General features: G+C 41.5%; 1 protein-coding gene across 1 annotated transcript in view; it reads left to right on the forward strand.

The window, feature by feature from the left end:
• MICU1 (mitochondrial calcium uptake 1) overlaps positions 1–23746 on the forward strand; it is a 175706-nt gene that overhangs the window by 19858 nt on the left and 132102 nt on the right. The window contains exon 2 of the mRNA XM_083364802.1: positions 8134–8295. Coding sequence (XP_083220928.1) covers positions 8135–8295 — 161 coding nt within the window. The 5' untranslated portion in view covers position 8134. The remainder of the gene's footprint in view (positions 1–8133; positions 8296–23746) is intronic.

A 23746-nucleotide genomic window follows, 5' to 3' on the forward strand; every position in this document is an offset into this window, starting at 1 on the left:
CTACTGCACACGAAGCTTTCTTGCATTTGAAATTATTCCTGCATCTCTGCTGTCTTAGGAAGCTGAATATAAAGATTTTCTCTCATTCTTTCTACTTTCTCCATCCGCTAACAGCTCATTGGTTAGCTCATCCGTATGCACCAGCTTTGATTCTGAAATTGTGGTGGGGAATTAGGGCCTTCCTTATTTCCCATGTGCTGTAAGAGAAAAGTGCCACAGAAGTTGCTTTGATCTGCTTCCACATTTTTTGACTGGGAGGCTGAACCAATCAAGTTGCTTGTAGAAACTGCAGTGCAGGAGTATGGGGTTTGACGACATTGTTTAACGTCTACTAGATGGGAAGAAATTCCCTTTTGTTGTCCTCCTCTTTAATAGATAATGCCGTTTTTCTTGGGGGTGTCTACATTTAGAGGGGTCCGTTTTGTTAGCGCACATAATTCAGCAGCATCAGTTAAGAAACATTGACACTCCTCTGCTTTCCTTCTTTCCTTTTTCATTAGTAAGCTGAATTTTGCTAGGATTGATAGATTTCCCCCTGGCTTGCTTTGAGTAATTTTACTAGTGCTGAGCCTTCATAATTTGATAGCCAGGAATATATTCTTGTGGAAAGTTTGGCTTGCAATTAACCGTCCAGGAACCTCAGATGTAACACTACAAGTGGCTTAGCCATAATTGAGAAATCAGGAATTGGCAGCAGGAAGATTAATTGCAATCTTTCATTTGCAGGGCTTTCTTCATGAGCGGTGACAACTGTTATACAACAAAACTTTTTCCGAGGTCAGTAATGCCACAAAACCGACTCCGTAATTTGTCCAATTAAAATCTCGTCACTCTGATCTGAACGGATGATGCTCTTTTTTGTTTGAGCTTGCATTCACGTAGTTTGTCAGGGTTGACTTCGAAACCAATAAGGACTTTAATATTATTGGAAGTCTTAGGAAATAATCTTACAAAGTGCAGCGCTGCCTGCCAACTAGCTGTTCTGAAGAGGCCAGAAATGCATAATGCATTGTCGGATCCCTGATGAAGCAGTAAAAATTGGACAGCAGTGGAGGCTTATGGGGGAAAAAATGCTGCCTACGAATAAAATGTTTTGAGTGAAACTGCTTTTTAAAATAGTCCATGACTGACTGGTCAAACCCTTGCTTAAAAAACATGTGCCTCCTTTTCTGAAAAATAAAAATAATACTTTTAAAAATTTTAATCTATCACAAGCATCATTTTGTATATATATTTGTTTTTTCAGGACCCTGAGGCTTTGTATCAATTCAGCCATGAAAGCCAGGAAAGTTTGTGACAAAGAGAAATAGAAAGCCGGTTCCATTAACTTTTTCCCGTTTCCTGCTCTCTTATTTTATGGTTTATTTCCTATCAACAATTTTGGAAGCTTTGCCCTGTATTAAAATTTTGAACGGCATAGCTTTTTCTGCATCTCAGATATTTTCATGACAGGTATATTTTCAGTTCACAATGCAGGTAAATCCTTGACTGACGACCATAAATTGAGCCCAAAATTTCTGTTGCTCAGTGAGACTTATTTTTAAGTGGGTTTTGCCCCATTTTACGACCTTTCTTGCCCCAGTTGTTAAGTGAATCGCGGCAATTGTTAACTTAGTAACATGGTTGTTAAGTGAATCTGGTTGTCATAAAGTTGCAAAACGAGATCACATGTCTCCAGAGCTTTGCAACCGTCATAAATATGAGCAGTTGCCAAGGATCTGAATTTTGATAACGTGACCATAGAGAGAGGCTGCAACGGTTATAAGTGTGGAAAATGATCATAAATCACATTTTTCAGTGCCTTTGTAACTTCGAACAGTCACTAAACGAACTGTTGTAAGTTGAAGACTACCTGTGTTTCGCAATTTCTCCTTCTTTTAACTACAGCAGACATGTCAAACACAAGGCCCGGGGGCCGGATCCGGCCCGCGAAGTGGTTTCATGTGGCCCGCGAAGCCATCCTGGAAACAGTGAGGGAACGGCCCCCACTGCCTTGGCCCTGGCCCAGAGACCCTCCTTCCACCAGAGACCCTCAGATCTGTCCCACTCCTGCCCGGGCCCCCATAGGCACCCTTGATGCGAACGATGTAGAGCTGGCCATGCCCACCCAGTAGGCCATATGCACTCTAGCCACGCCCACCCAGTAGGCCACGCCCACCCTGGCCATACCCACCCGGCCCCTTGAGGGCAACCGCAATGCTGATGCGGCCCTCAATGAAATTGAGTTTGACACCCCTGAACTACAGTAACTACTTTGTCCATGTGCTTAGGTCAGGGGTAGGCAACCTTGGCTCTTTTATGACTCGTGGACTTCAACTCCCAGAATTCCTGAGCCAGCATGGCTCAGCTTGGAAACCTCTCCCTTTTCCCTCAGCCTGGCTGGCTCAGGAATTCTGGGAGTTGAAGTCCACGAGTCATAAAAGAGCCAAGGTTGCCTACCCCTGGCTTAGGTCATGCAGCCTGCTAAGTTGAACATAATATGGTTTATTTGGTTTACATCAAGTGATTTATATTCAGTAGTGCCTGGTTAAAGAAAGCATGAATTTGCGTGGTGTGTGCATCCAGCTATTATGATTTTCAATTTTAGTTGGTCCTAAGTCTTTCTTTTAATTGCTTTTTTATTTTTTTTGTTGACTGACTAGTGATGGCATGCTATGATTGAACTGTCTGATTTATATTGAGAAGTTAAGACAGATTTGTTTAATTATACATAGAAAGTAAACCATTTGTTAGCTAAATCTAAGTAAAGGTAAAGGTTCCCCCGCATATGCGTGCTAGTCGTTTCCGACTCTAGGGGCTGGTGCTCATCTCCATTTCAAAGCCGAAGAGCCAGCGCTTGTCCGAGGACGCCTCTGTGGTCATGTGGCCATCATATAAGTCTAAGTGCTATTGCTTACCTTCCCACCATAGTGGTCTCCGTGATCATGTGGCCGGCATGACTAGACGCCAAAGGTGCACGGAACGCTGTTACCTTCCCGCCGTAGTGGTCCCTATTTTCCTATTTGCATTTTTACGTGCTTTTGAACTGCTAGGTTGGCAGAAGCTGGGACGAGTAACAGGCGCTCACTCTGTTATGCGGCACTCGGGATTCGATCCGCCAAACTGCCGACCTTCTGATCGACAAGCTCAGCATCCTAACCCACTGAGGACTATTGAGAGAAGGGATACAAAAATCTGAAAGTCTTTCTGTCTCTCTGCTATCATCTCTAGAGTTGTTTACTTAAGTATTTTATTTTAAAAAGTGATATAGCGTACCATCTTAAGTACATAACCCTGTTCCTATATATTTTTGAAGCCTAGGCCTGTAGCCTTATTCATATTCATCCTCAACTGTGGAAATTCTTTGGATGACCTTGAACCTTTTAGGAGAAAATGCTTTATATCCTGGAAGAAGGGAGAAATAAAAATTCTGGCATTTTTTTCTTTTCTTTTTTAGATTTCTGTTAGGAATTTAATGAATATTTTAAATTATGTGTATGTTCAACTCAGCATTAAATAACAGTTTGAGAATTCCTTTTAGACTTGCATTCTCCTTCCCCATCCTCCTTGTGCTAATTCCTTTCCCCATTTCGTCTTTAACGGTAGCTTAACAGCACATTGATACCAAAGCTAACCATTGTAAGTCATGCTTAGGTGGAAAAATAACATGGGACTACAATGGAAGATTTTGGAAATCTCAATTTACTTTAAGGAGCCTGCATTAGCTAAATAGGTAAAGGTAAAGGTTCCCCTGCAAATGCGTGCTAGTTGTTTCCAACTCTAGGGGCCAGTGCTCATCTCCGTTTCAAAGCCGAAGAGCCAGCGCTTGTCCAAGGATGTCTCCGTGGTCATGTGGCCGGCATGACTAGACGCCAAAGGCGCACGGAACGCTGTTACCTTCCCACCGTAGTGGTCCCTATTTTTCTACTTGCATTTTTACGTGCTTTCGAACTGCTAGGTTGGCAGAAGCTAGGACGAGTAACAGGCACTCACTCTGTTACGCGGCACTCGGGATTCAACCCGCCAAACTGCCGACCTTCTGATCGACAGGCTCAGCATCCTAATTATAATCTTAGTTCAGTTCTTCCTATTATGTTCATTATAAAGGGGGAATTGGTATGTATTATGCAGTCCAAGCCTTACTTTCTGATCCAAAGAGTTATGTTCGAGTTGAAGTTGGATTGATGGATTTATTTTGTCTTGAAATGATGGCAAAACCTCTTGGGTCCTGTAAAAGGAGGTTTCATGCCACAAATCATTTAAATTATTTTTGTAGGTTTTTATATAAAATAAAGGCATAAATTATCTGGAAGCGTGTTGTTGAAGAGATAGCACCTAAAAAGCAAGACAGAAGAAACAGCCTCAACCACTTGCAAATTGAAGCCATTCTTATATGAATTGCTTCCATTTTTGCAATTCCCAGGGGTTTGTTGTTGGTCTTTAGAGATGATGTTTCCATTTTAAAGAGTTCATGTTTAAATACTATTTAGTTCAGTAGCCAGCTTTCCACTTTTCTTTTTATAATAATCTGGCCAATAAACCGCATTTTGTTGAGTATTAAATATGAGCTTTTATTAAAAGAACATCTTAATTACTAATGAATACTCTACAGAATGTTAGGCAACATTACTATTTTTACACTCTAGAGAAGGCAACTACATTAAATTGCACTTTTCTTACCTAGCAAAAATTCCTACTTAAACTATATTTCTATTTGCATAATATGCAGAAGAAAATATGATTTGGGAGTCTAAACAGGTACATCAGGGAGAGAAATTCTACACACACACACACACACACACACAGGGGAAAGAGTCTGGAAACTTTCAGGTTGTGCTTGTTGAGATTCCTGTGAAGACTTAATAGGGCTACATCTGTTTCTCTAAATCTCTTAATCTTGAAATAAAAAATTCAAGGTAGATTATTTGGATTATTATTTCCATAATTACTGGTCGCTGTCTGCATTTGCTATAGTTTTGTTAGGTTTTACACAAATTGTGTAAACATGGGCACTTGTAATTTGGGGAAGAGACTAGCACTAACTTTACATGACTGCAGTAGATGGGTCCAAACCAAAGCAAAGCAAAGGCTAGGTTGGGTTTGGTTCCATAACAGATGTGTCAGTGACTACTTTCACAATGTAAGCTAATGCATCTTTCCATAAACCGATGCCCTCCAGATATTTTGGACTGGAGATTTTGTTGATGGGATTAGTTTTATTTTTAGATTACCCGGGGATCTCCCTTCATTTTATTGGTCATACCAACAGCCCTATGAGATTTTTAAAGGAAAGTGTGTGACTCAGAATCACCTAATGAGTTTCCATGACTGAAAGTACTGTAGACTTGAAACAGGATCTCCTTAACTACTAGAGCTTCTCTGGATACTGTATTCTGGCTGGGACTGACTAGATGTGTAACCTAGCCCATCTAAAAAGCACCTGGCTACATATTGGGTTACCAGGAATCAAACCAAAGCATTCTAGACTGCAGATTGAGGTGATACGTAGTCTTCCCTTTTAAACTCATCAGCCCTAGGCCCAAAATGGAATTTTGTGCAACCGACCCTAGGAATCTTGACTTTTCTCCAGCTGTCTCCCAGTAGTAGCCTGCTAGAGTGTCTTCTGGCTCCTTTTCTTCTTGGCTTATCCTCTTTTGGACTAGTCTACAAAGTGGTGCTACCTTCGTCTACATTTCGGCCACCCTCCAGTTGAAAATTATATCCAAGTCACCAGCCTCAGATTGACTGTGACTGTGCATCTATTCACTTCACATCCCCATTTGATGATAACTTCTGTGACACGGACTTCAGATTTTAATTGCTTGGCTACCTACAAGCTGATTATCCCTGAACTGGAGTAGAAATTCTGATAGGTTTTAGGAAGTTCAGTGGTAAATTGTGAAGCCTACCAAGCTAGCTAGAGTTACTGGTTTTTTGTTTTTGTTTTTTTGCTAGCTAGAAGATTAAAAATGAAGTGAACGCACTTGCAGCTTTTTAGTTTCTTCAAAGGCCCCAGATCTGCACAGTTCAATACTTAAGGTGCTTTTTCTTTTTGACCAACTTTATTAAGTTTCAGAGGAAAAATAAAGTGCAAAACAACAAAAGATTAAAAAGAAGGAGAAAGTTAAAAAGAGACAAAAATGGGAAAGGGGATATAAAAACAGTGACTTCCAACTTTCTTCACTACAGATACAAATATAAAATAACCTGTTACTCTAAATTAAAAGAAAAGTATTATATAAACAGTATACATACTACACAATCCACAAAACACTAAAATTCTGTACAAAATAACCACTTACTCTGAAGTTTAAACATAAACCTTAAAAATATAAAATATACATAACTAGTAATAATTTTGTTATTTAGCCTAGATTTAGTCCAACTTCAATTAGATCAGTTAATAATAATCAAAACAATTAATAAAATAGTAATCAAAATAACAGTTAACCTACACTGTTGTTAGCTGCGAAGTCGTGTCCGACCCATCGAGACCCTATGGACAATGTTCCTCCAGGCCTTCCTGTCCTCTACCATCTTCTGGAGTCCATTTAAGCTCTTCCAGCGTCATATCGTTTTGCCTTTTGGTACTGTCCATAGGGATTTCATGGCAAAGATACTGGAGTGGGTTGCCATTTCCTTCTCCAGTGGATCACGTTTTGTCAGAACTCTCCGCTATGACCTGTCCGTCTTGGGTGGCCCTGCATGCCATAGCTCATAGCTTCATTGAATTACGCAAGCCCCTTCGCCACGACAAGGCAGTAATCCATGAAGGGGATCTAGTAATAATAAAAATACTCAAAATGTCTGTACAGGTAGTCCTTGACTTACAATCATTCATTTAGTGACCGTTCAAAGTTACAACAGCACTGCAAAAAGTGACTTATGACCACTTTTCGCACATGCCAGTTGCCAAGCATCTGAATTTTGATCGTGTGACCATGGGGATGCTGCATAGAGTCGCTCCCCTCTCCGTTCTCTCCAGTGGCAGCGATGGAGGGTTGGCGGAAGGAGGTAGCAGGGGAGGCTTGTGCTTCCCGGTTATGGTGCACGCCATGGGAGAGTTGATGGAATAGGAGGGGGCGGCTGCTGCCGGGCAAAGCGAACAGCGGCAGCGGAGCCTTTCGCCATCATTCCCCCCTGGCTCCGAAACGGGGAGGGGGATCGGGCCTATCCTGCCCATCCTCCGTAGCATAGTAGTCTGGCTTGGGAGGGGAGTGAAAGGGAAGGTCGCCGAGCAAGGAATGGCCTGACTGGGGGGGTTGTAGTAAGCGGGTGTGGAGCATGTGGGGAAGCTCCACCCGTTCCCCCACCTTCCCTGCCTCATTGTGGCTAGTGGAGTGACATGCGCTCTCCTGCCCCATTGTGGTAACAAGGTGGGACGGAGTAGGCAGGGTCCTAACTAGGGCTTATTTTGTGGGTAGGGCTTATATTAGGCCCACCCCGCAAAATCAGGGTAGGTCTTATTTTCGGGGTAGGTCTAATTTTTGGGGAAACAAGATATGTGTGATTAACCTATTATCCTAAAATCAGTTCTGATATCGCTGTTTTACTAACCTGACAACTTATTCTAAATAGGAAACCTTCACTTTGTTTGAAAATAATAATATTAAAGATTCTAACTACCAGCCAGAATGAGTCCTTAAATTTAAAGAGCACCTGTCATTTCAGATCCATCATGGCAGCGCCTGTTGGCGGCCATCCACTCACCTGCTGCCTGCCACGTCCCTCACCTTGTTGTGTCACTGCCACATCACCAGCCGTCCCATTAAAGTGAATGGGGCAGTGGGTGAGTCAACGGCGGGTCAGAGCAGGAGCCGCTGCAGGACAGAGTTGACAGTTGCTCTTTAAAAATTATGATTTAAATGGAGTTGATTGAAATCAAGCCTTTTTACTAGTGGTTTAAATCACGATCCACCCTGTTGTAAATTGGAGCAAAACCTATTTAAAAATTGCCTTGCGTAGCAACAGAAATTTTAGGCTCAGTTATGGTCGTAAGGTGAGGGCAACCTACAGTCATAACAAGTCTAATCATCAAATCCTGAAACCAAAACTTCCTTTTTATCTTCCTCAAGCAAAAAGTCAAAAGTAGTTTCAAAACCTAGGCTGCTCTGATGCTTTTGTTCTTATCCTTTTCTTTATTTCCTTTCCCAGAATGTTGCGATTTCGTCTCCTCCCTCCTATGGCGGCCTTAGCTGTCACTTCCAGGCGCCATTTTGGTAACGCTCGTTATCTCCAAAGCCGACGCAGGCTTATTATGGTAGCCTTTGCAGGAACAACAGTTCTAACCACAACTACCGGACTTCTTTGGAGAAGGTGAGTGCCTTGAAACTACCAACGGTTGCTAAAGCAAAACAACAGACAGGTAAATACAATTTGCAGTGAGGAAAAAGAAATGCAATCATGCCATGTAGTTTGCATTTATATAAATTTCTGGGAATCTACCTCTGCAAAGATCTGACCTGGAAAGTTAATACAACCCAGGTGGCCAGAAAGGCCCAACAGAGACCAGGGTCTTTCTCAGGGTCTTGCGGAAGAACAGAGTAGAACAACGGCTTATGACACTCTTTTACCGGTCTACTGTAGAGATCGTCCTCTCGTATGGTATTGTGGTTTGGTATGCTGGTCTGACAGCCGTGGATAGGAGAGTATTACAGAGGGTGGTGAGCGCAGCACAAGAAATTGTGGGCTGTCCCCTGACACCACTGGATGATCTCGCCAGGGCTTGCTGCCTTGGAAGAGTGAGGAAAATTCTCAGGGACGACTCACATCCTGGACGGTATCTCTTTACTCTCCTACCATCGGGTAGGAGATACAGGAGTTTAGCCAGCTGTACTAACAGGCTGAAGAACAGCTTTTATCCATGGGCTGTTAGGCTTTTGAATGGGAAATAATATATAATTATAATATAATATAATATAATATAATATAATATAATATAATATAATATAATATAATATAATATAATATAATATAATATAATATAATATAATATAATATAATATAATATAATATAATAAAATGTAATGTAATGTAATGTAATGTAATGTAATAATATAATAATATAATATAATATAATATAATAATATAATATAATATAATATAATATAATAATATAATATAATATAATATAATAATATAATATAATATAATATAATATAATATAATATAATAATATAATATAATATAATATAATAATATAATATAATATAATATAATATAATATAATATAATATAATATAATATAATATAATATAATATAATATAATATAATATAATAATATAATAATATAATCTTAATAATATAAACTTTATGCATAATTAACTTGCGAGGCCGGTGCGTTGTGCAATTAGCTCACAGGGTGTAATAAGATGGAGGGTTTGTGTCACTGTAAGTTGGGGGTGGGGGCATGAAGGGAGGCTCAGCCAATCTCAATGTATACATGGTTGTACTTTGACAATAAAGGTTCATTCATTCATATCCTTGTTGCGGATTAAAGAGCTTGCTGACTGGCTATGTTCTAATCTACATGCTTACTGATTCATTTGCTACTGTTTACTGTAGAGAGGTAAAAGGTTTTTCAGCATTACAGCTGTTTTATGAAGGGCAATCCAAGACCTCTGTGCTGTACTATATATAGTGTGGCACTGATAGTTGTGGTGACAAATTAGTCCACCGTGCTAGTGTAATATTGCTTTCCTGCATCTTGCTTCTTTTTAAATTAGTTGGCAAACCTCTGAAAAATGCAATGAATGTACATGCATCAATTAAATGGCATCTATATTGTCACGTAGCATTTTAGAATCACTTGGCAACAGCAAGGTGACTTTTGTTATCCCAGCCTAGGTTTTAAAGTCTCATTTTTATTGTGTGGAAAAATGATTTATATGCTGGGACCACATAACATGGTTAACTTAAACCCCGAAAATCTGTTTCCTGGGAATAACAACAACAACAAAGTTGGAAGGGACCTTGGAGGTCATCTAGTCCAACCCCCTGCTCAAGCAGGAAAGACTATACCATTTCAGACAAATGACTGTCCAGTCTCTTCTTAAAAACTTTCTGTGTTGGAGCATTCACAGCTTCTGGAGGCAGGTTGTTCCACTGGTTAATTGTTCTGTCAGGAAATTTCCCCTTGCTTCTAGGTTGCTTCTCTCTTTATTAATTTCCATCTATTGCTTCTTATCCTGCCTTCAGGCGCTTTGGAGATTAGCTTGACTTCCTCTTCCTTGTGGTAACCTCTAGAGATCGGAACACTGCTTGTATGATATTGATACACTTGCTTATACTAAACACTTGTATGTTATTATTGAATCATAAGTGCCAGTTTGGTTTAGTGGTTAAGGCATCAGGCTAGAAAGCAGTAGACCATGAGTTCAAGTCCTGCCCTAGCCATGAAACCCAGTTGGGTGACATAGAAGGGAAACGGTCCACCTTCTTCAATTATTTGTAAAAATAATATTTTTGCAATATTTTATTTACAAATATTTTAATAAAAATAATAAAGAAATTAAACAACAAGCAAACAAAATTAAAAAATAATAATGTGGATTAGAAATTCATGACACATAACACTTAAAATGAGCCCACATAAAAACGATGTGCACAATTGCTATGTCTTTATATGATGACATAGTTAAATGTAAGTTTAAGATAACCTAGGCCAGGGGTAGGCAACCTCAGCTCTTTTATGACTCATGGACTTCAACTCCCAGAATTCCTGGGAGTTGAAGTCCATGAGTCCTAAAAGAGCCGAGGTTGCCTACCCCTGACCTAGGCAAACTCAACCAATATATTGCTTTGATCTGTTTGTAAAGGAATCTTTCCATAATACGGCTGGACAAGAACACACTATGGCTGCTATTTTTCTACATGCCTACTGAGAAATACACCTTGTTGAATTCAGTGGGATTTAATCCTGAATTCATCTCAAAAGCACTGGAATGTTTAGAAAACCAGAATTCGCGATTATTTGTTTACATACCTGAAGGTGGAATCGGAAGTATCTTTTAGTTAGGGGGTTTCATGGAGGAGCCTTTTAATGGGAAACACCAGCTAATTCAAAGTGAAATTTTGTATAAATAATCTAACGTGGAAATTGACCCCCTACAAACATGATATAACAAAATGTGTGCTGCTGGGTTTCCCCCCCCCAATTAATTAGGCAGATTCACTTTCATGGGTATACGAATGCTTGCGGTGCCTGCAAAGCTACAATTATATGGGGGCAGAAAGATAATGGATTTTCTTCTTCTTTGAAGCTTCCCTTGCCTCATACTGAGTCTGTGATATGTGACACTAATGAGGAGCGTGTGGTTTTTTTAGTATGCTGTCTCACCTTGTGTAGTCTATTTCTGGTGCTGTTTCTCTTGACGAGGAATGCAGTGAGAAGCACCCTAATAGTAAATCCTGATCGTTCCTTTGTTTATGCCCTAAGATGAATGGGATTTGTGAGCTATATTACCCCAATTCAAATTGTCTTTAATGAAAACACTCCTGTGGGCAAGTGAAAGTTGCTCACCCAGAGTATTTGTGAATTATGCTACGGACCTTTGATTGGCCTGTTGAGATGTATTCTCCAAAAAGTAGAAGGGCATAGGACAACTCCCCTTGGCCAACTGAAAGGGGCCAACTCACTGCTGCCAGTTTACCACGCCAACTCGCCTCTGCCAGCTCGCTGCAAGACAACTCCACATGAACAACTCACCCCAGTGACACCACAGGCCGCAGCCAGCCGGAGGGAGAGCTGGGCAGGCGGGCAAGTGAGATGGTAGGCAGAGTGCAGAGCGCAGAGTCCAGCAAGTGGGTGGCAGGGAGGCAGCAGCAGCCATTTTCACACCCCTGCTGCTGCCACGCCAGGCTTGGAGCCACCACCACCATTACCGCACTGGGCTTAAGAACCACTGCCATCCCTGCCATGCCGGGCTCGGACGGAGGGGTGTGAAAATGGGAAACCCTGGCAGCTGCTGCCTCCCTGTCCCTCCCCTGCCCCATACGCTCTGCACTTTGCCCACCCGCTCACTCGCCTGCCTGCCCAGATCTCCCACCAGCCGCCTGTGGCAAGTTGCCCTTGCAGTGAGTTGGCCCTGTGGAGTTACCCTGCGGCCATTTGGCCAGCTCAGGGGCGAATTGGCCCCGGCGAATTATTCCATTCCGAAGGTAGAGCGTGGAGTGATGCCCAATTGTTCTTCAGTTTTATTTCCATTAAAATGTAATGTATTTAATGTGGATTCCCCTTCCAGTAATACTTTGAATAATTTCCCCCATCTATCATATCAGAAAATACAATTTGGTAATAGTTTTGCTCTACCCTAAAGGCAGAGGATAATGTGTTAAACTAGCTTTCATCAGCTCAATGTACTAATGCATTAGTAGGGTCTCCTGCTATCATGACCAAATGGTGGGTGGAAGGCTGGTATGGAAAGTCACCTAGTGCAGAATTTCCGCACCTCTTTCAAATGCTTCTCCAATTGGCAAAAAAAACCAACAACCCATTTTCCACTATTACCTTGACAGAAAGATGTTGATATCTCTGCGCTTAGCCAATTTAGGCAGAAGATCTCCAATTCATACTGGCGGAAATATAAGTTGTCTTTTATTAGTGGAAAATGCATCTTCTAAGAGAGGACCTCACAGGGCGTCCTTGGACAGTCAGAAATGGCAATAGAAGTCATTTATTTTTACGAGAATGAAAGAAATCCAAGGCTGCTATTATCTCAATAATAAGAAATTGAGATGGAAACAATTACAATTTCAGCAGAGAGCAAATGCTCATAAATGTGAGTTGGAGCGCCTGAACACATTTGGATGATCAGAGATCAGCTTTGCATCCATCTTTTTTTTATTTCTACAGTGCATTTATCTTTTGTCTAGAGTCCAATACTGATTTTATTTGCCAGTCTATTTCCATCTCTTCTATTACTGGGCAGGAATATAGGAAAGGAAAGAATCACCAAAGCTGCAGCATTCTTAGCCGTTTAGCTGTTTTTCAAGCGATGGCCAAGTTATGCTCACTCTCAGTTGGCTGTAATACGATGCCTGAATTTCATCTTAAGCTGGAAATCCACTGTGTGAATGAACAAGCTGCCTACTTCTCTTTTTTCGGGAGAAAATTACCTGGGGAAGATAATTCTGTGTCAGGTTTGAATCCTGGATTAAGGGATTAAATATTTGTAAACATGTCAGATCTCATACATCAATTTGAAATCATCCTCCTAAGTCCAGGCATAATGCAGAACTGTCCTTTCTGGGTTGTTTATGCAGTGTTAACAAAGTGAAAAATTAACTGGTTGTTGTTATGGTGGTTTATGAAATCAAGATTCCAGGTTTAACATAATACATAAATATTAGTTTTTACTTTTGTAGGGTCCCTGTTAAAACTGATAAGCATATTGCTTGGCAGATTAACATTCTTCTTGCCTGCTATGTCTTCTATAACAGCCTTTGTAGAACGAGTACAGTATGTTTATCTTGCATATTTAAAATGGCATTATTGTGGACAAATATATCCCTTAGAAAGTGAATAGGCTTTCCTCCCTGTGTGTTGCTTAATACTAGAACTTGGAGTCCTCCAATGAAATTCAATTTTGTGAAATTTAAGAGAATTATGACATACAGATAGTTCTCACTTACTGACTGCCTTGTTTAGTGACTGATTGAAATTACAATGTTTGGGGGGAAAAACAGCTTTGTGACCAACCCTTGCATTTATGGCCAAGTATCTTGAGTAGTCACGCAGATCATAATTAAACCAATCATGATTTGCTTAACTACATTTGTTGAATATCCACAGTTGGTTTGGATCATACAACTATTCTCAGCCATAAATAATGGAGTATAAGAACCCAATATGTGGGTTCAAAGTTAAAAGTAAAAGGCTTAGAGTAATATATTACTCTAACATTATTACTTCCAGTCTCAGGAGCAGTGTGGCTATTCATCTTGGAAAAACCTGAGTATGAGTATGCTGTTGTGCCTGTGGTTATTTGTGGGATTTTCATGGACAAAGCGTCTGTTTGAAAGTTGGTAGATTGGTGTGAATTTGCTGCTACTGCTGCTAATATTTTGATACTTAACACTCTTAAATAACTCCTCAAAAACATTTAACTTTAAATACTATGGGTCTTAAAGGCTAAATTGGAGCACTGTAATTGAAAATTGGTAAGAATTTAAAAACAGGACATGATAATTATAAGTAAAAATATATTGATAAATATCTTAACTGATTTGTGTTATAACTAGAAATGTATTAACTTGATTGTGATATAGTAATTATGGGAAACAGAAAGGGAACTCTTGATGATCTAAGCTGAGATATGTACAGATGATTTTGTTATTGGACTATTAATTACCCAATCACCACGTTGCTTTCTAAATATCTTGACATTTTGATGTAAAATTGGAAAATTAATAAAACTTGTTTTTTTGTTGTTTTTTTTTAAAACCATTTAACTTTGTTTAAATTTGTAGTTTATGTGTAGTTTAACGAAGAGTGAGGGGCGACATGATAGCAGTGTTCCAATATCTCAGGGGCTGCCACAAAGAAGAGGGAGTCAAGCTATTCTCCAAAGCACCTGAAAGCAGGACAAGAAGCAATGGATGGAAACTAGTCAAGGAGAGAAGCAACCTAGAACTAAGGAGAAACTTCCTGACAGAACAATTAACCAGTGGAACAACCTGCCTCCAGAGGTGGTGAATGCTCCAACACTGGAGGTTTTTAAGAAGAGACTAGATGACCTCCAAGGTCCCTTCCAACTTATTATTATTATTATTAAATTTATTTAACTTCAAGTACAGGCAATTCTCAACTTATGACCACAATTGAGACCAGAATTTCTGTAATTAAGCAAAGTGGTTGTTAAATGAGTCGCACCCAATTTTACAACTTGTTTTGCCACAGTTGCGAAGCAATTCGTTGACAGTTGTTAAGTGAATCATGCAGTCATTAAGCAAATCCGGCTTTCCCATTGACTGCTGGAAGCTACCTGGGAAAGTCATACAGCCCAATCAAAGAATCTCTAAGGACCACCTTCACCATCACTGACAGGCAAGCCACTAGAACAGTGATGGTGAACCTTTTAGAGACCGAGTGCCCCAAAACAGGCCCCGCCCCCACCCTGCTCGCTCTGCCCCCACCTCACCCCCAGCCCGCCCCATCCTGCTCCCTGCTCCCTGCCCCACCTGCCCGCAGGGCCACCCACTGCCTCCACAGCCTGCCACAGATCACCCAGGTGGCCCAGCAGCGCCATGGCAGCCACGCCTTCTGCCTGCACCCTGCAGAATCAACTGCATGATGGGGCACAAGGGCGGAGTCTTGTCCCCTCTGCCCGGCTGTCATGTTCTAGGCTGCACTGCTCTGCGTGGGTCGCACTCAAGGGTGACTCTCTTCTGGGGGGGCTGCTGGTGAGGTGGGGGGCGTGGGGTGAGGCAAGACTGGGGTGACGGCACGCGTGCCCACAGAGAGGGCTCTGAGTGCCGCCTCTGGCATGCATGCCATAGGTTCTCCACCACTACACTAGAATATAAAACTGACCGCAACTCACACTCTTTGCTATCACTGATAATGTTATCTAGTTTGGGTAATGAAACCGTCAGCAAGAAAACAAGCAAGCTCAGAGACCACCAAGGACTCCTCATTGGAAGAGTGCTGTGTAAATTATATTGTTGCCCATCCAGAAGTATTTCCATTACACTTGGCAGCTTCCAAATGCTTTTGATGGCCACCCCTTTTTTATTGGTAATACTCTACTCCAACTGTAGAGTCATAGTGTGCTCCTTATTGTGGACCCTCTCTGGACGTTCAGAGGAGGTATAGTGAACTGAAGACAGCTCTTCAAAAGCAGAGCTAATGACTGCTGCAAATACAAAGGAAACAGTGACTGGAGATAAAGGTGGCATTGAAAGTAGATTTAGAAGTGACAGGCCAATAGAATGACTTAGAAAAAAAATGTTTACCTGGATCTTCAAAAGAAGCTGACTGGGGTTTTAAAATTTAAAAGGAAAGTACAGATGACAAATTAAGAGAGTGACCTGGATAACTTTTTTTTCTTATTGGATTTACGAAAGAGGCTTGTTAAAATCTTAAAGAACTCTATGCAATGGGAGAAAGAAGAAGTGAAGATGAATCAAATCCTACAACAATATTTGAATGAGCTAGAGATTAAGATTGTTAGAAGTGAAAGGAAGGAATATATAATTGCTTTATTTAATCAAAGTAAAAGCAAATATATCTTTACTTCTAGCAACCCGTTATGGGCTTTCTGCTAACACCAGTATTTAAGTAAAAGGTAGAGGTTCCCCCGCACATGCGTGCTAGTCGTTTCTGACTCTAGGGGCCGGTGCTCATCTCCGTTTCAAAGCCGAAGAGCCAGCGTTTTTCCGAGGACGTCTCCATGGTCATGTGGCCGGCATGACTAGACGCCAAAGGCGTATGGAACACTGTTATCTTCCCACCGTAGTGGTCCCTATTTTTCTACTTGCATTTTTACGTGCTTTTGAACTGCTAGGTTGGCAGAAGCTGGGACGAGTAACAGGCGCTCACTCTGTTACGCGGCACTCGGGATTCGACCCGCCAAACTGCCGACCTTCTGATCGACAAGCTCAGCGTCCTAACCCACTGAGCCACCACGTCCCTTAACACCAGTATTTAGTATTGACTAAAAAGACAATACTTTATGGATTTATTTATAGATAAAAGATGGGATACTACCGGTAGATGAAGAGATAAATGTTTGCAACCTTAGAGGGAATGAAGAATAACCAAATTTGTTTATACCTGCAGTGATGAAGATCAGAAGTTACTTTTTTATACATTTTCGTTTCTTTGTGATATTCTTACTTTTTCTACTTTCTTTTTTTCCTCTTTTCTTGCACTTTTTACTTCTTCCATCTTCTTTTCCCTTTTTAAAAGTTTAGTTTGCATTATTAGATTAAACTCTCTCCTCGTTAGCAGCCTGGGATTTTGCCCAGATGTTTTTGGGTATAAGTAGGGTGAACATCTGAGGGGTGATGGCGGTGGAGGTCATAAATAAAGAGAGAAGCAGGATATTTATTAGAGAGGAAAGCCGTTTTTCCTCACTCTAATAAATATTAGCTTGCTTCCTGTAGAAAAGGTGTCAGTGAGCCTTGAAGTAAATATGTAAGATACCACTTTTGACTGACATCATTTTTATGCCTGTTGGGTAACTGAGAGTAAGTTGTTTATATCAATGCAGTATCATAAAAACTTAAAGCTAATCAGAGTGGGTGGCACGTCTGAATCATAGGTATCGCTAGTGGGAAGAATTTGTGGGGTATGGCCGCACACACATACTTATAGGTGTGCACGTTTCATTGCCTGGCAACTCTGCTGCGTGCTTCAACATAATTGATGTATTGTTAGAATGAAGTATGCTTTCAGGTATGGTAATTATATCCATACCAGTTACTATACCTGCAGTGAAAAACCACAGCAAATTATTCCAAGACGAAAATGGGCCCATGTGTGTATTAGTACAAATTTTCTTTTGAATGTTTTTACTGTCACTTTTAATCTGGTGTGTGTGTGTGTGTGTGTGTGTGTGTGTGTGTGTAATTGCTGTTTCTAAAGCAGCTTGAGCACCCTCTGGCGGATGACTTGAGTCACAGCTTCTGAAGTGTAGTGTTTTTATTACAGTCTAGTCAGGAACTGAGATTTGGCTAATAAGCCTAATTAGAAGTCTTTCTGGGGAACAGCAGAACTGCTGAACAAGTCTGTCTGAAATCAACCTTGAAACTCACTCACAAAAGGTATTAGATCTCTGTTCTGATTTCTGTTTCTCAACCCATGTCCTTGCCCATCTTAATTTCAGCCTTAGGAAGGTTACAGTTCATTAACCTTTTAATCAAATAAATATGTTCCGTGTCCTAAATTAACACAGATGCCTTATTGTAAATCAAATGGCATTTGTTCCTTGGATTCTCTTGTGGAAAATACTACCTCAGCTAAACTATATGCTGTTAGTTGCCAAGGAAGGACGGTAAGAGAGTGACTGAAAGGATCTGATTGTTGATTAAACACACCACAATAAATATGCAGTGGCTACATGGACAGGTGGATTCTAGTGAATTGCATTGATTTAAATAAATGCAAATGCTTATCAGCAGGCTTGGAACTGACAGTTAATATTGGCGCACCCAGTTCTCAAATATGTTGCAGAGGGCTGGCATTCCTTTTAGCTTTGCCACCTGTCATATCAGGATGGGGCTTCCCAGAAGCCAGTGAACGTATTGATTTTCTGCTTTTATTAGCCTTCTGCTAAGTAAGTACACTTAACTTAGGCTGCTTCTGGGTAACTGCTGCTTGTATCAGTGTGTCTCATAAGATTCCAACTTGCTTTCTGACGTCAGCAGAACCATAAAAAAGGGATCAAATCCAGAAATGGGTTTTACAAATCGATAATCAGTCCCATCATTTGTGTCCTTCTTCCCACAGTTAATAGAATTGTTCTACAGCATATGTATGGTTAAAAGGTAAAGGTAAAGGTTCCCCCGCACATGCGTGCTAGTCGTTTTCCAACTCTAGGGGCCGGTGCTCATCTCCGTTTCAAAGCCGAAGAGCCAGCGCTCGTCCAAGGACGTCTCCGTGGTCATGTGGCCGGCATGACTAGACGCCAAAGTGTTACGGTGTTACCTTCCCACCGTAGCGGTCCCTATTTTTCTACTTGCATTTTTACGTGCTTTCGAACTGCTAGGTTGGCAGAAGCTGGGACGAGTAACAGGCGCTCACTCTGTTACGCGGCACTCGGGATTCGACCCGCCAAACTGCCAACCTTCTGATCGACAAGCTCAGCGTCCTAACCCACTGAGCCACCGCGTCCCTTGAGCCACCGCGTATGGTTACAAGAGGTTAATTGTGTATCCAGAGTAAATCAGGAAATCCTGCCACACCTTAGTGATAATGACATTACATTTGCCAGTGCTCTCTGTGTCAAAGTAGGATTGACACAGAGGATTTTTAGTCAACCAGTTGAACTGTTTTCCCATTAATCTGGTCTTTATTAGCTTCTATTTTTTCCTCCTGAGCTATTTCACTGCTCTTTTGCCTTTTACATGTTACTGGATCATTTTTTCATCCACGTTTTTGTGCCAGTATCCAAAACAAATGCATAATGGATTTCTGAGAGCTATGGTTGTCTTTCACCAGTGTCTTTTAAATTACTTTCCTTTGCAGAGATAGATAAAAATTCATCAAAATCATATTCTGTCTAGCAAGTGATTAGTTTATTTAATCCATCTGCATGCACTGTGAAATGCCATATTGCATTTGCATAGACATGGCCCTTAACCAATTTTTCCTCCATCTTTAGCATGATCATAATAAATCACTGACTAAATTTAATTTTGGGCAGCTGTTTACTTCTCCGTCCTTTAGTTAATTACAGTTTTTGAAAGTTTATACATTTTGTTCCATAGATACTATAGTTCTTCAGAATGCTTAAAAATAGGTTCACTGATTACAATCCTGATTGGTTTTTTTCCATTTCTTTTTCTCCTGCTAGTAAATTTTATGAAGTTAAAATAATTCTTTTAATGTGTGTGGCATGAAATTTCTAGGTATGGGATGCCTCAGATTGGAGAAGGCTAGTCTAATATGAGAATTGAAAGGATTGTTCAAATGTAGTTTGAATTAAATATTGAAATATTATCATTTTGTACTCTCAGTCAAGACCTTATGCTTAGGTCGTTCTCAACTATGCTATCTTGAATTATTTTGATTGGAGACACCATAGAATGGAACCTTGGATAGAATTCTCTGTTGTTGAACTATAGGTCCTGTAGAAGGCAGATTGAGTGTCCTTGAGGAATAGAAGGAACAGCTACTACCAAGGCAATGGTCAGATAAAGGGGACTAGAAATTTGGCCAAGAAAATAATGTGAGAAAACAGTCAAGACAACCCTCTTCCTAGATCTCCAGAAGATAAAACGAGGGAAGGAAACTCATTCAGATTTGCAAGATTCTGTAGCTTTATAGCTCTAGATTTTCGAAAAGTAGTCCTGACCTACAAAGCATTGGTTTCTTAGCCTGGGTTACCTTGAAGGGCTGGTTTCTCAAATAAAACATGCTACTATATCCTCCATCCAGTCCCATATATACACACATTCATAAATAGATCAGAATAACTCCCAGAGTTGTAGGTGCTCCATCACTGGAGGTTTTCAAAAATAGACTGGACAATCATTTGACTGAGATGGTAAGGTCTCCTGGCTTGAGCAACAGGTTGAACATGAAGACTTCCGAGCTCTCTTCCAGCTCTACAACGTTATGTTCTAACTGCGTTGGGTGGAAACATACGCTCATTTCTTAAGCTATTATTTATTTATTGAAATATATTGGTTGCCCAATTCCAATAGACTCTGGGTGGCATTCAAAATTAAAACACACACACACACACACACACACACACATTGAAAACTGCAAGAAACATTAAACCAACAGGCAACCCAGATTATGATACCCTGCTAATAAAATCCACAAAACAAAACAGAGGTTCTTGTTGTTGTTGTTGTTAGCTGCGAAGTCGTGTCCGACCCATCGCGACCCTATGGACAACATTCCTCCAGGCCTTCCTGTCCTCTACCATCTTCTGGAGTCCATTTAAGCTCACACCTACTGCTTCAGTGACTCCATCCAGCCACCTCATTCTCTGTCGTCCCCTTCTTCTATTGCCCTCAATCTTTCCCAGCATTAGGCTCTTCTCCAGTGAGTCCTTCCTTCTCATTAGGTGGCCAAAGTACTTGAGTTTTAGCTTCAGGATCTGGCCTTCTAAAGAGCAGTCAGGATTGATCTCCTCTAGGACTGACCGGTTTGATCGCCTTGCAGTCCAAGGGACCCGCAGGAGTCTTCTCCAGCACCACAGTTCAAAGGCCTCAATTCTTTGGCGCTCAGCCTTTCTTATGGTCCAACTTTCACTGCCATACATTGCAACTGGGAAGACCATAGCCTTGACTATACGCACTTTTGTTGACAGGGTGATGTCTCTGCTTTTTAGTGTGCTGTCTAGATTTGCCATGGCTTTCCTCCCCAGGAGCAAGCGTCTTTTAATTTCTTGGCTACAGTCCCCATCTGCAGTGATCTTGGAGCCCAGGAAAATAAAATCTGTCACTACCTCCATTTCTTCCCCATCTATTTGCCAGGAATTGAGAGGGCCAGATGCCATGATCTTGGTTTTCTTAATGTTAAGTTTCAATCCAAGTTTTGCACTCTCCTTCTTCACCTGCAACAAGAGGCTCTTTAGTTCTTCTTCACTTTCTGCCATTAGAGTGGTATCATCTGCGTATCTTAGGTTGTTGATATTTCTTCCGGCAATCTTAATTCCAACTTTTGATTCATCTAGCCCTGCCTTTCTCATGATGTGCTCTGCATATAAGTTAAATAGGCAGGGCGACAGTATACAGCCTTGCCGGACTCCTTTCCCAATTTTGAACCAATCAGTGGTTCCGTGTCCAGTTCTCACTGTTGCTTCTTGACCCGCATATAGGTTTCTCAAGAGACAAATAAGGTGGTCTGGTACGCCCATCTCTTTAAGAACTTGCCACAGTTTGTTATGATCCACACAATCAAAGGCTTTAGCATAGTCAATGAAGCAGAAGTAGATGTTTTTCTGGAACTCCCTAGCTTTCTCCATGATCCAGCGTATGTTGGCAATTTGATCTCTAGTTCCTCTGCCTCTTCGAAATCCTGCCTGTACTTCTGGTAGTTCTCGATCCACATACTGCTGAAGTCTAGCTTGTAGGATTTTAAGCATAACTTTACTAGCATGAGAAATGAGTGCAATGGTGCGATAGTTTGAACATTCTTTGGCACTGCCTTTCTTTGGAATTGGAATGTAAACTGATCTTTTCCAATCCTGTGGCCACTGTTGACTTTTCCAAATTTGCTGGCAAATTGAGTGTAGCACTTTTACTGCATTGTCTTTTAAGATTTTGAATAGCTCAGCTGGAATACTGTCACTTCCACTAGCTTTGTTGTTGCTCAGTTTTTCTAAGGCCCACTTCACTTCACATTCTAGGATGTCTGGCTCGAGGTCAGTGACCACCTCATTGTGATTATCAGGGACGTTAAGCTCATTCTTGTATAGTTCTTCTGTGTAATTTTGCCACCTCTTCTTAATCTCTTCTGCCTCTGTTAGGTCCCTGCCATTTTGGTCCTTTATCATGCCCATTTTTGCATTAAACGTTCCCTTCATTTCTCCAATTTTCTTGAAAAGATCTCTGGTCCTCCCTATTCTATTGTTTTCTTCTATTTCTTTGCACTGTTCATTTAAGAAGGCATTCTTATCTCTTCTAGCTATTCTCTGGAATTCTGCATTCAATTGGGTGTATCTTTCTTTTTCTCCCTTGCCTTTCGCTTCCCTCCTTTCCTCAGCTATTTGCAAAGCTTCCTCAGACAGCCATTTTGCTTTCTTGCATTTCTTTTTCTTTGGGATGGTTTTGGTTGCTACCTGTTGTACAATGTCGCGAACCTCTGTCCATAGTTCTTCAGGCACTCTGTCTATCAGATCTAATTCCTTAAATCTATTTGTCACCTCTACTGTATATTCAACAGGGATATGATTTAATTCATATCCGAGTGGCCTAGTGCTTTTCCCTACTTTCTTCAGTTTAAGCCTAAACTTTGCAAGGAGAAGCTCATGGTCTGAGCCACAGTCAGCTCCTGGTCTTGTTTTTACTGACTGTATAGAGCTTCTCCATCTTTGGCTGCAGAGCATATAGTCAATCTGATTTCTGTGTTGACCATCTGGTGATGTCCATGTGTAGAGCCGTCTCTTGGGTTGTTGGAAAAGAGTGTTTGCTATGACCATCGTATTCTCTTGACAGAATTCTATCAGCCTGTGCCCTGCTTCATTTTGCACTCCAAGGCCAAACTTGCCTGTTATTCCAGTTATCTTTTGGCTTCCTACTTTAGCATTCCAATCCCCCATGATGATAAGGACATCATTTTTTGGTGTTAGTTCTATAAGGTGCTACTGTTCTGAACCAGCCCTCTTCTGGCCTTGTAAAGGCAAACCCCTATTTAGGAAGAAGAGACTGGAGAGCTTCCAAGGCTAAAAGGCATCTGCCAAGATTTAATTACGCAGTTAACAAAAACACAAGAGCTTATCTTCTCAAGCGGAAAAGTTGCTTTCAGCAACCAACCCCTCCCCAAACACTCCTTTTATAGAGAGCTCAGGGCGTGGTCTCCCTGTGCCTCCTCCCAAGGAGTCTCACAGCCTTTCTTTGTTTGTTCCTGCTCGACTGCCTCCTGCGTCGGGCGTCCTTGAACAGGGCCAGCTGTGGGTCATCTTCCTCCGCACTATCGGGCTCACGCAGCTGAGAAGAGGTCCCCGGCTGAGGGCTCTGCAAAGCCTCCAAATCATCATCAGCCGGTTCGTTTCCCTCCTCCCCCACATCTGAGTCATCCGATACATCGGAGCCAGCTGTCGGACCCACAGGCTGGCCCTGAGTCACAACACTATCCCGCACCGCAGGGCCCTTCCCCCGGGTCTGCCGATCCGGATGCGGTCGGGATGGGAACTGTTCGTGAAAAGCAGTCACCAACGCAGGGGCATGAACGGCGGTCGCGTCTTCCCATGTGAAGTCCTCCGGCCCGTACCCTTTCCACTCGATCAGGTACTGGAAGCGACCTTTCAGCCAGCGGGAATCCCTGATGCTGGCGACCTCGTACTCGGGGGTGCTGTCGCCATCACGAGGTCCTGATGGGGGAGGTTCCGCTTGGCGAAGTGGACAAGCCGGTTGTTCGGGGACCAA

This window comes from Vipera ursinii (genome assembly GCF_947247035.1).
Source record: "Vipera ursinii genome assembly, chromosome: 5".
Classification (NCBI taxonomy): Eukaryota; Metazoa; Chordata; class Lepidosauria; order Squamata; family Viperidae; genus Vipera; species Vipera ursinii.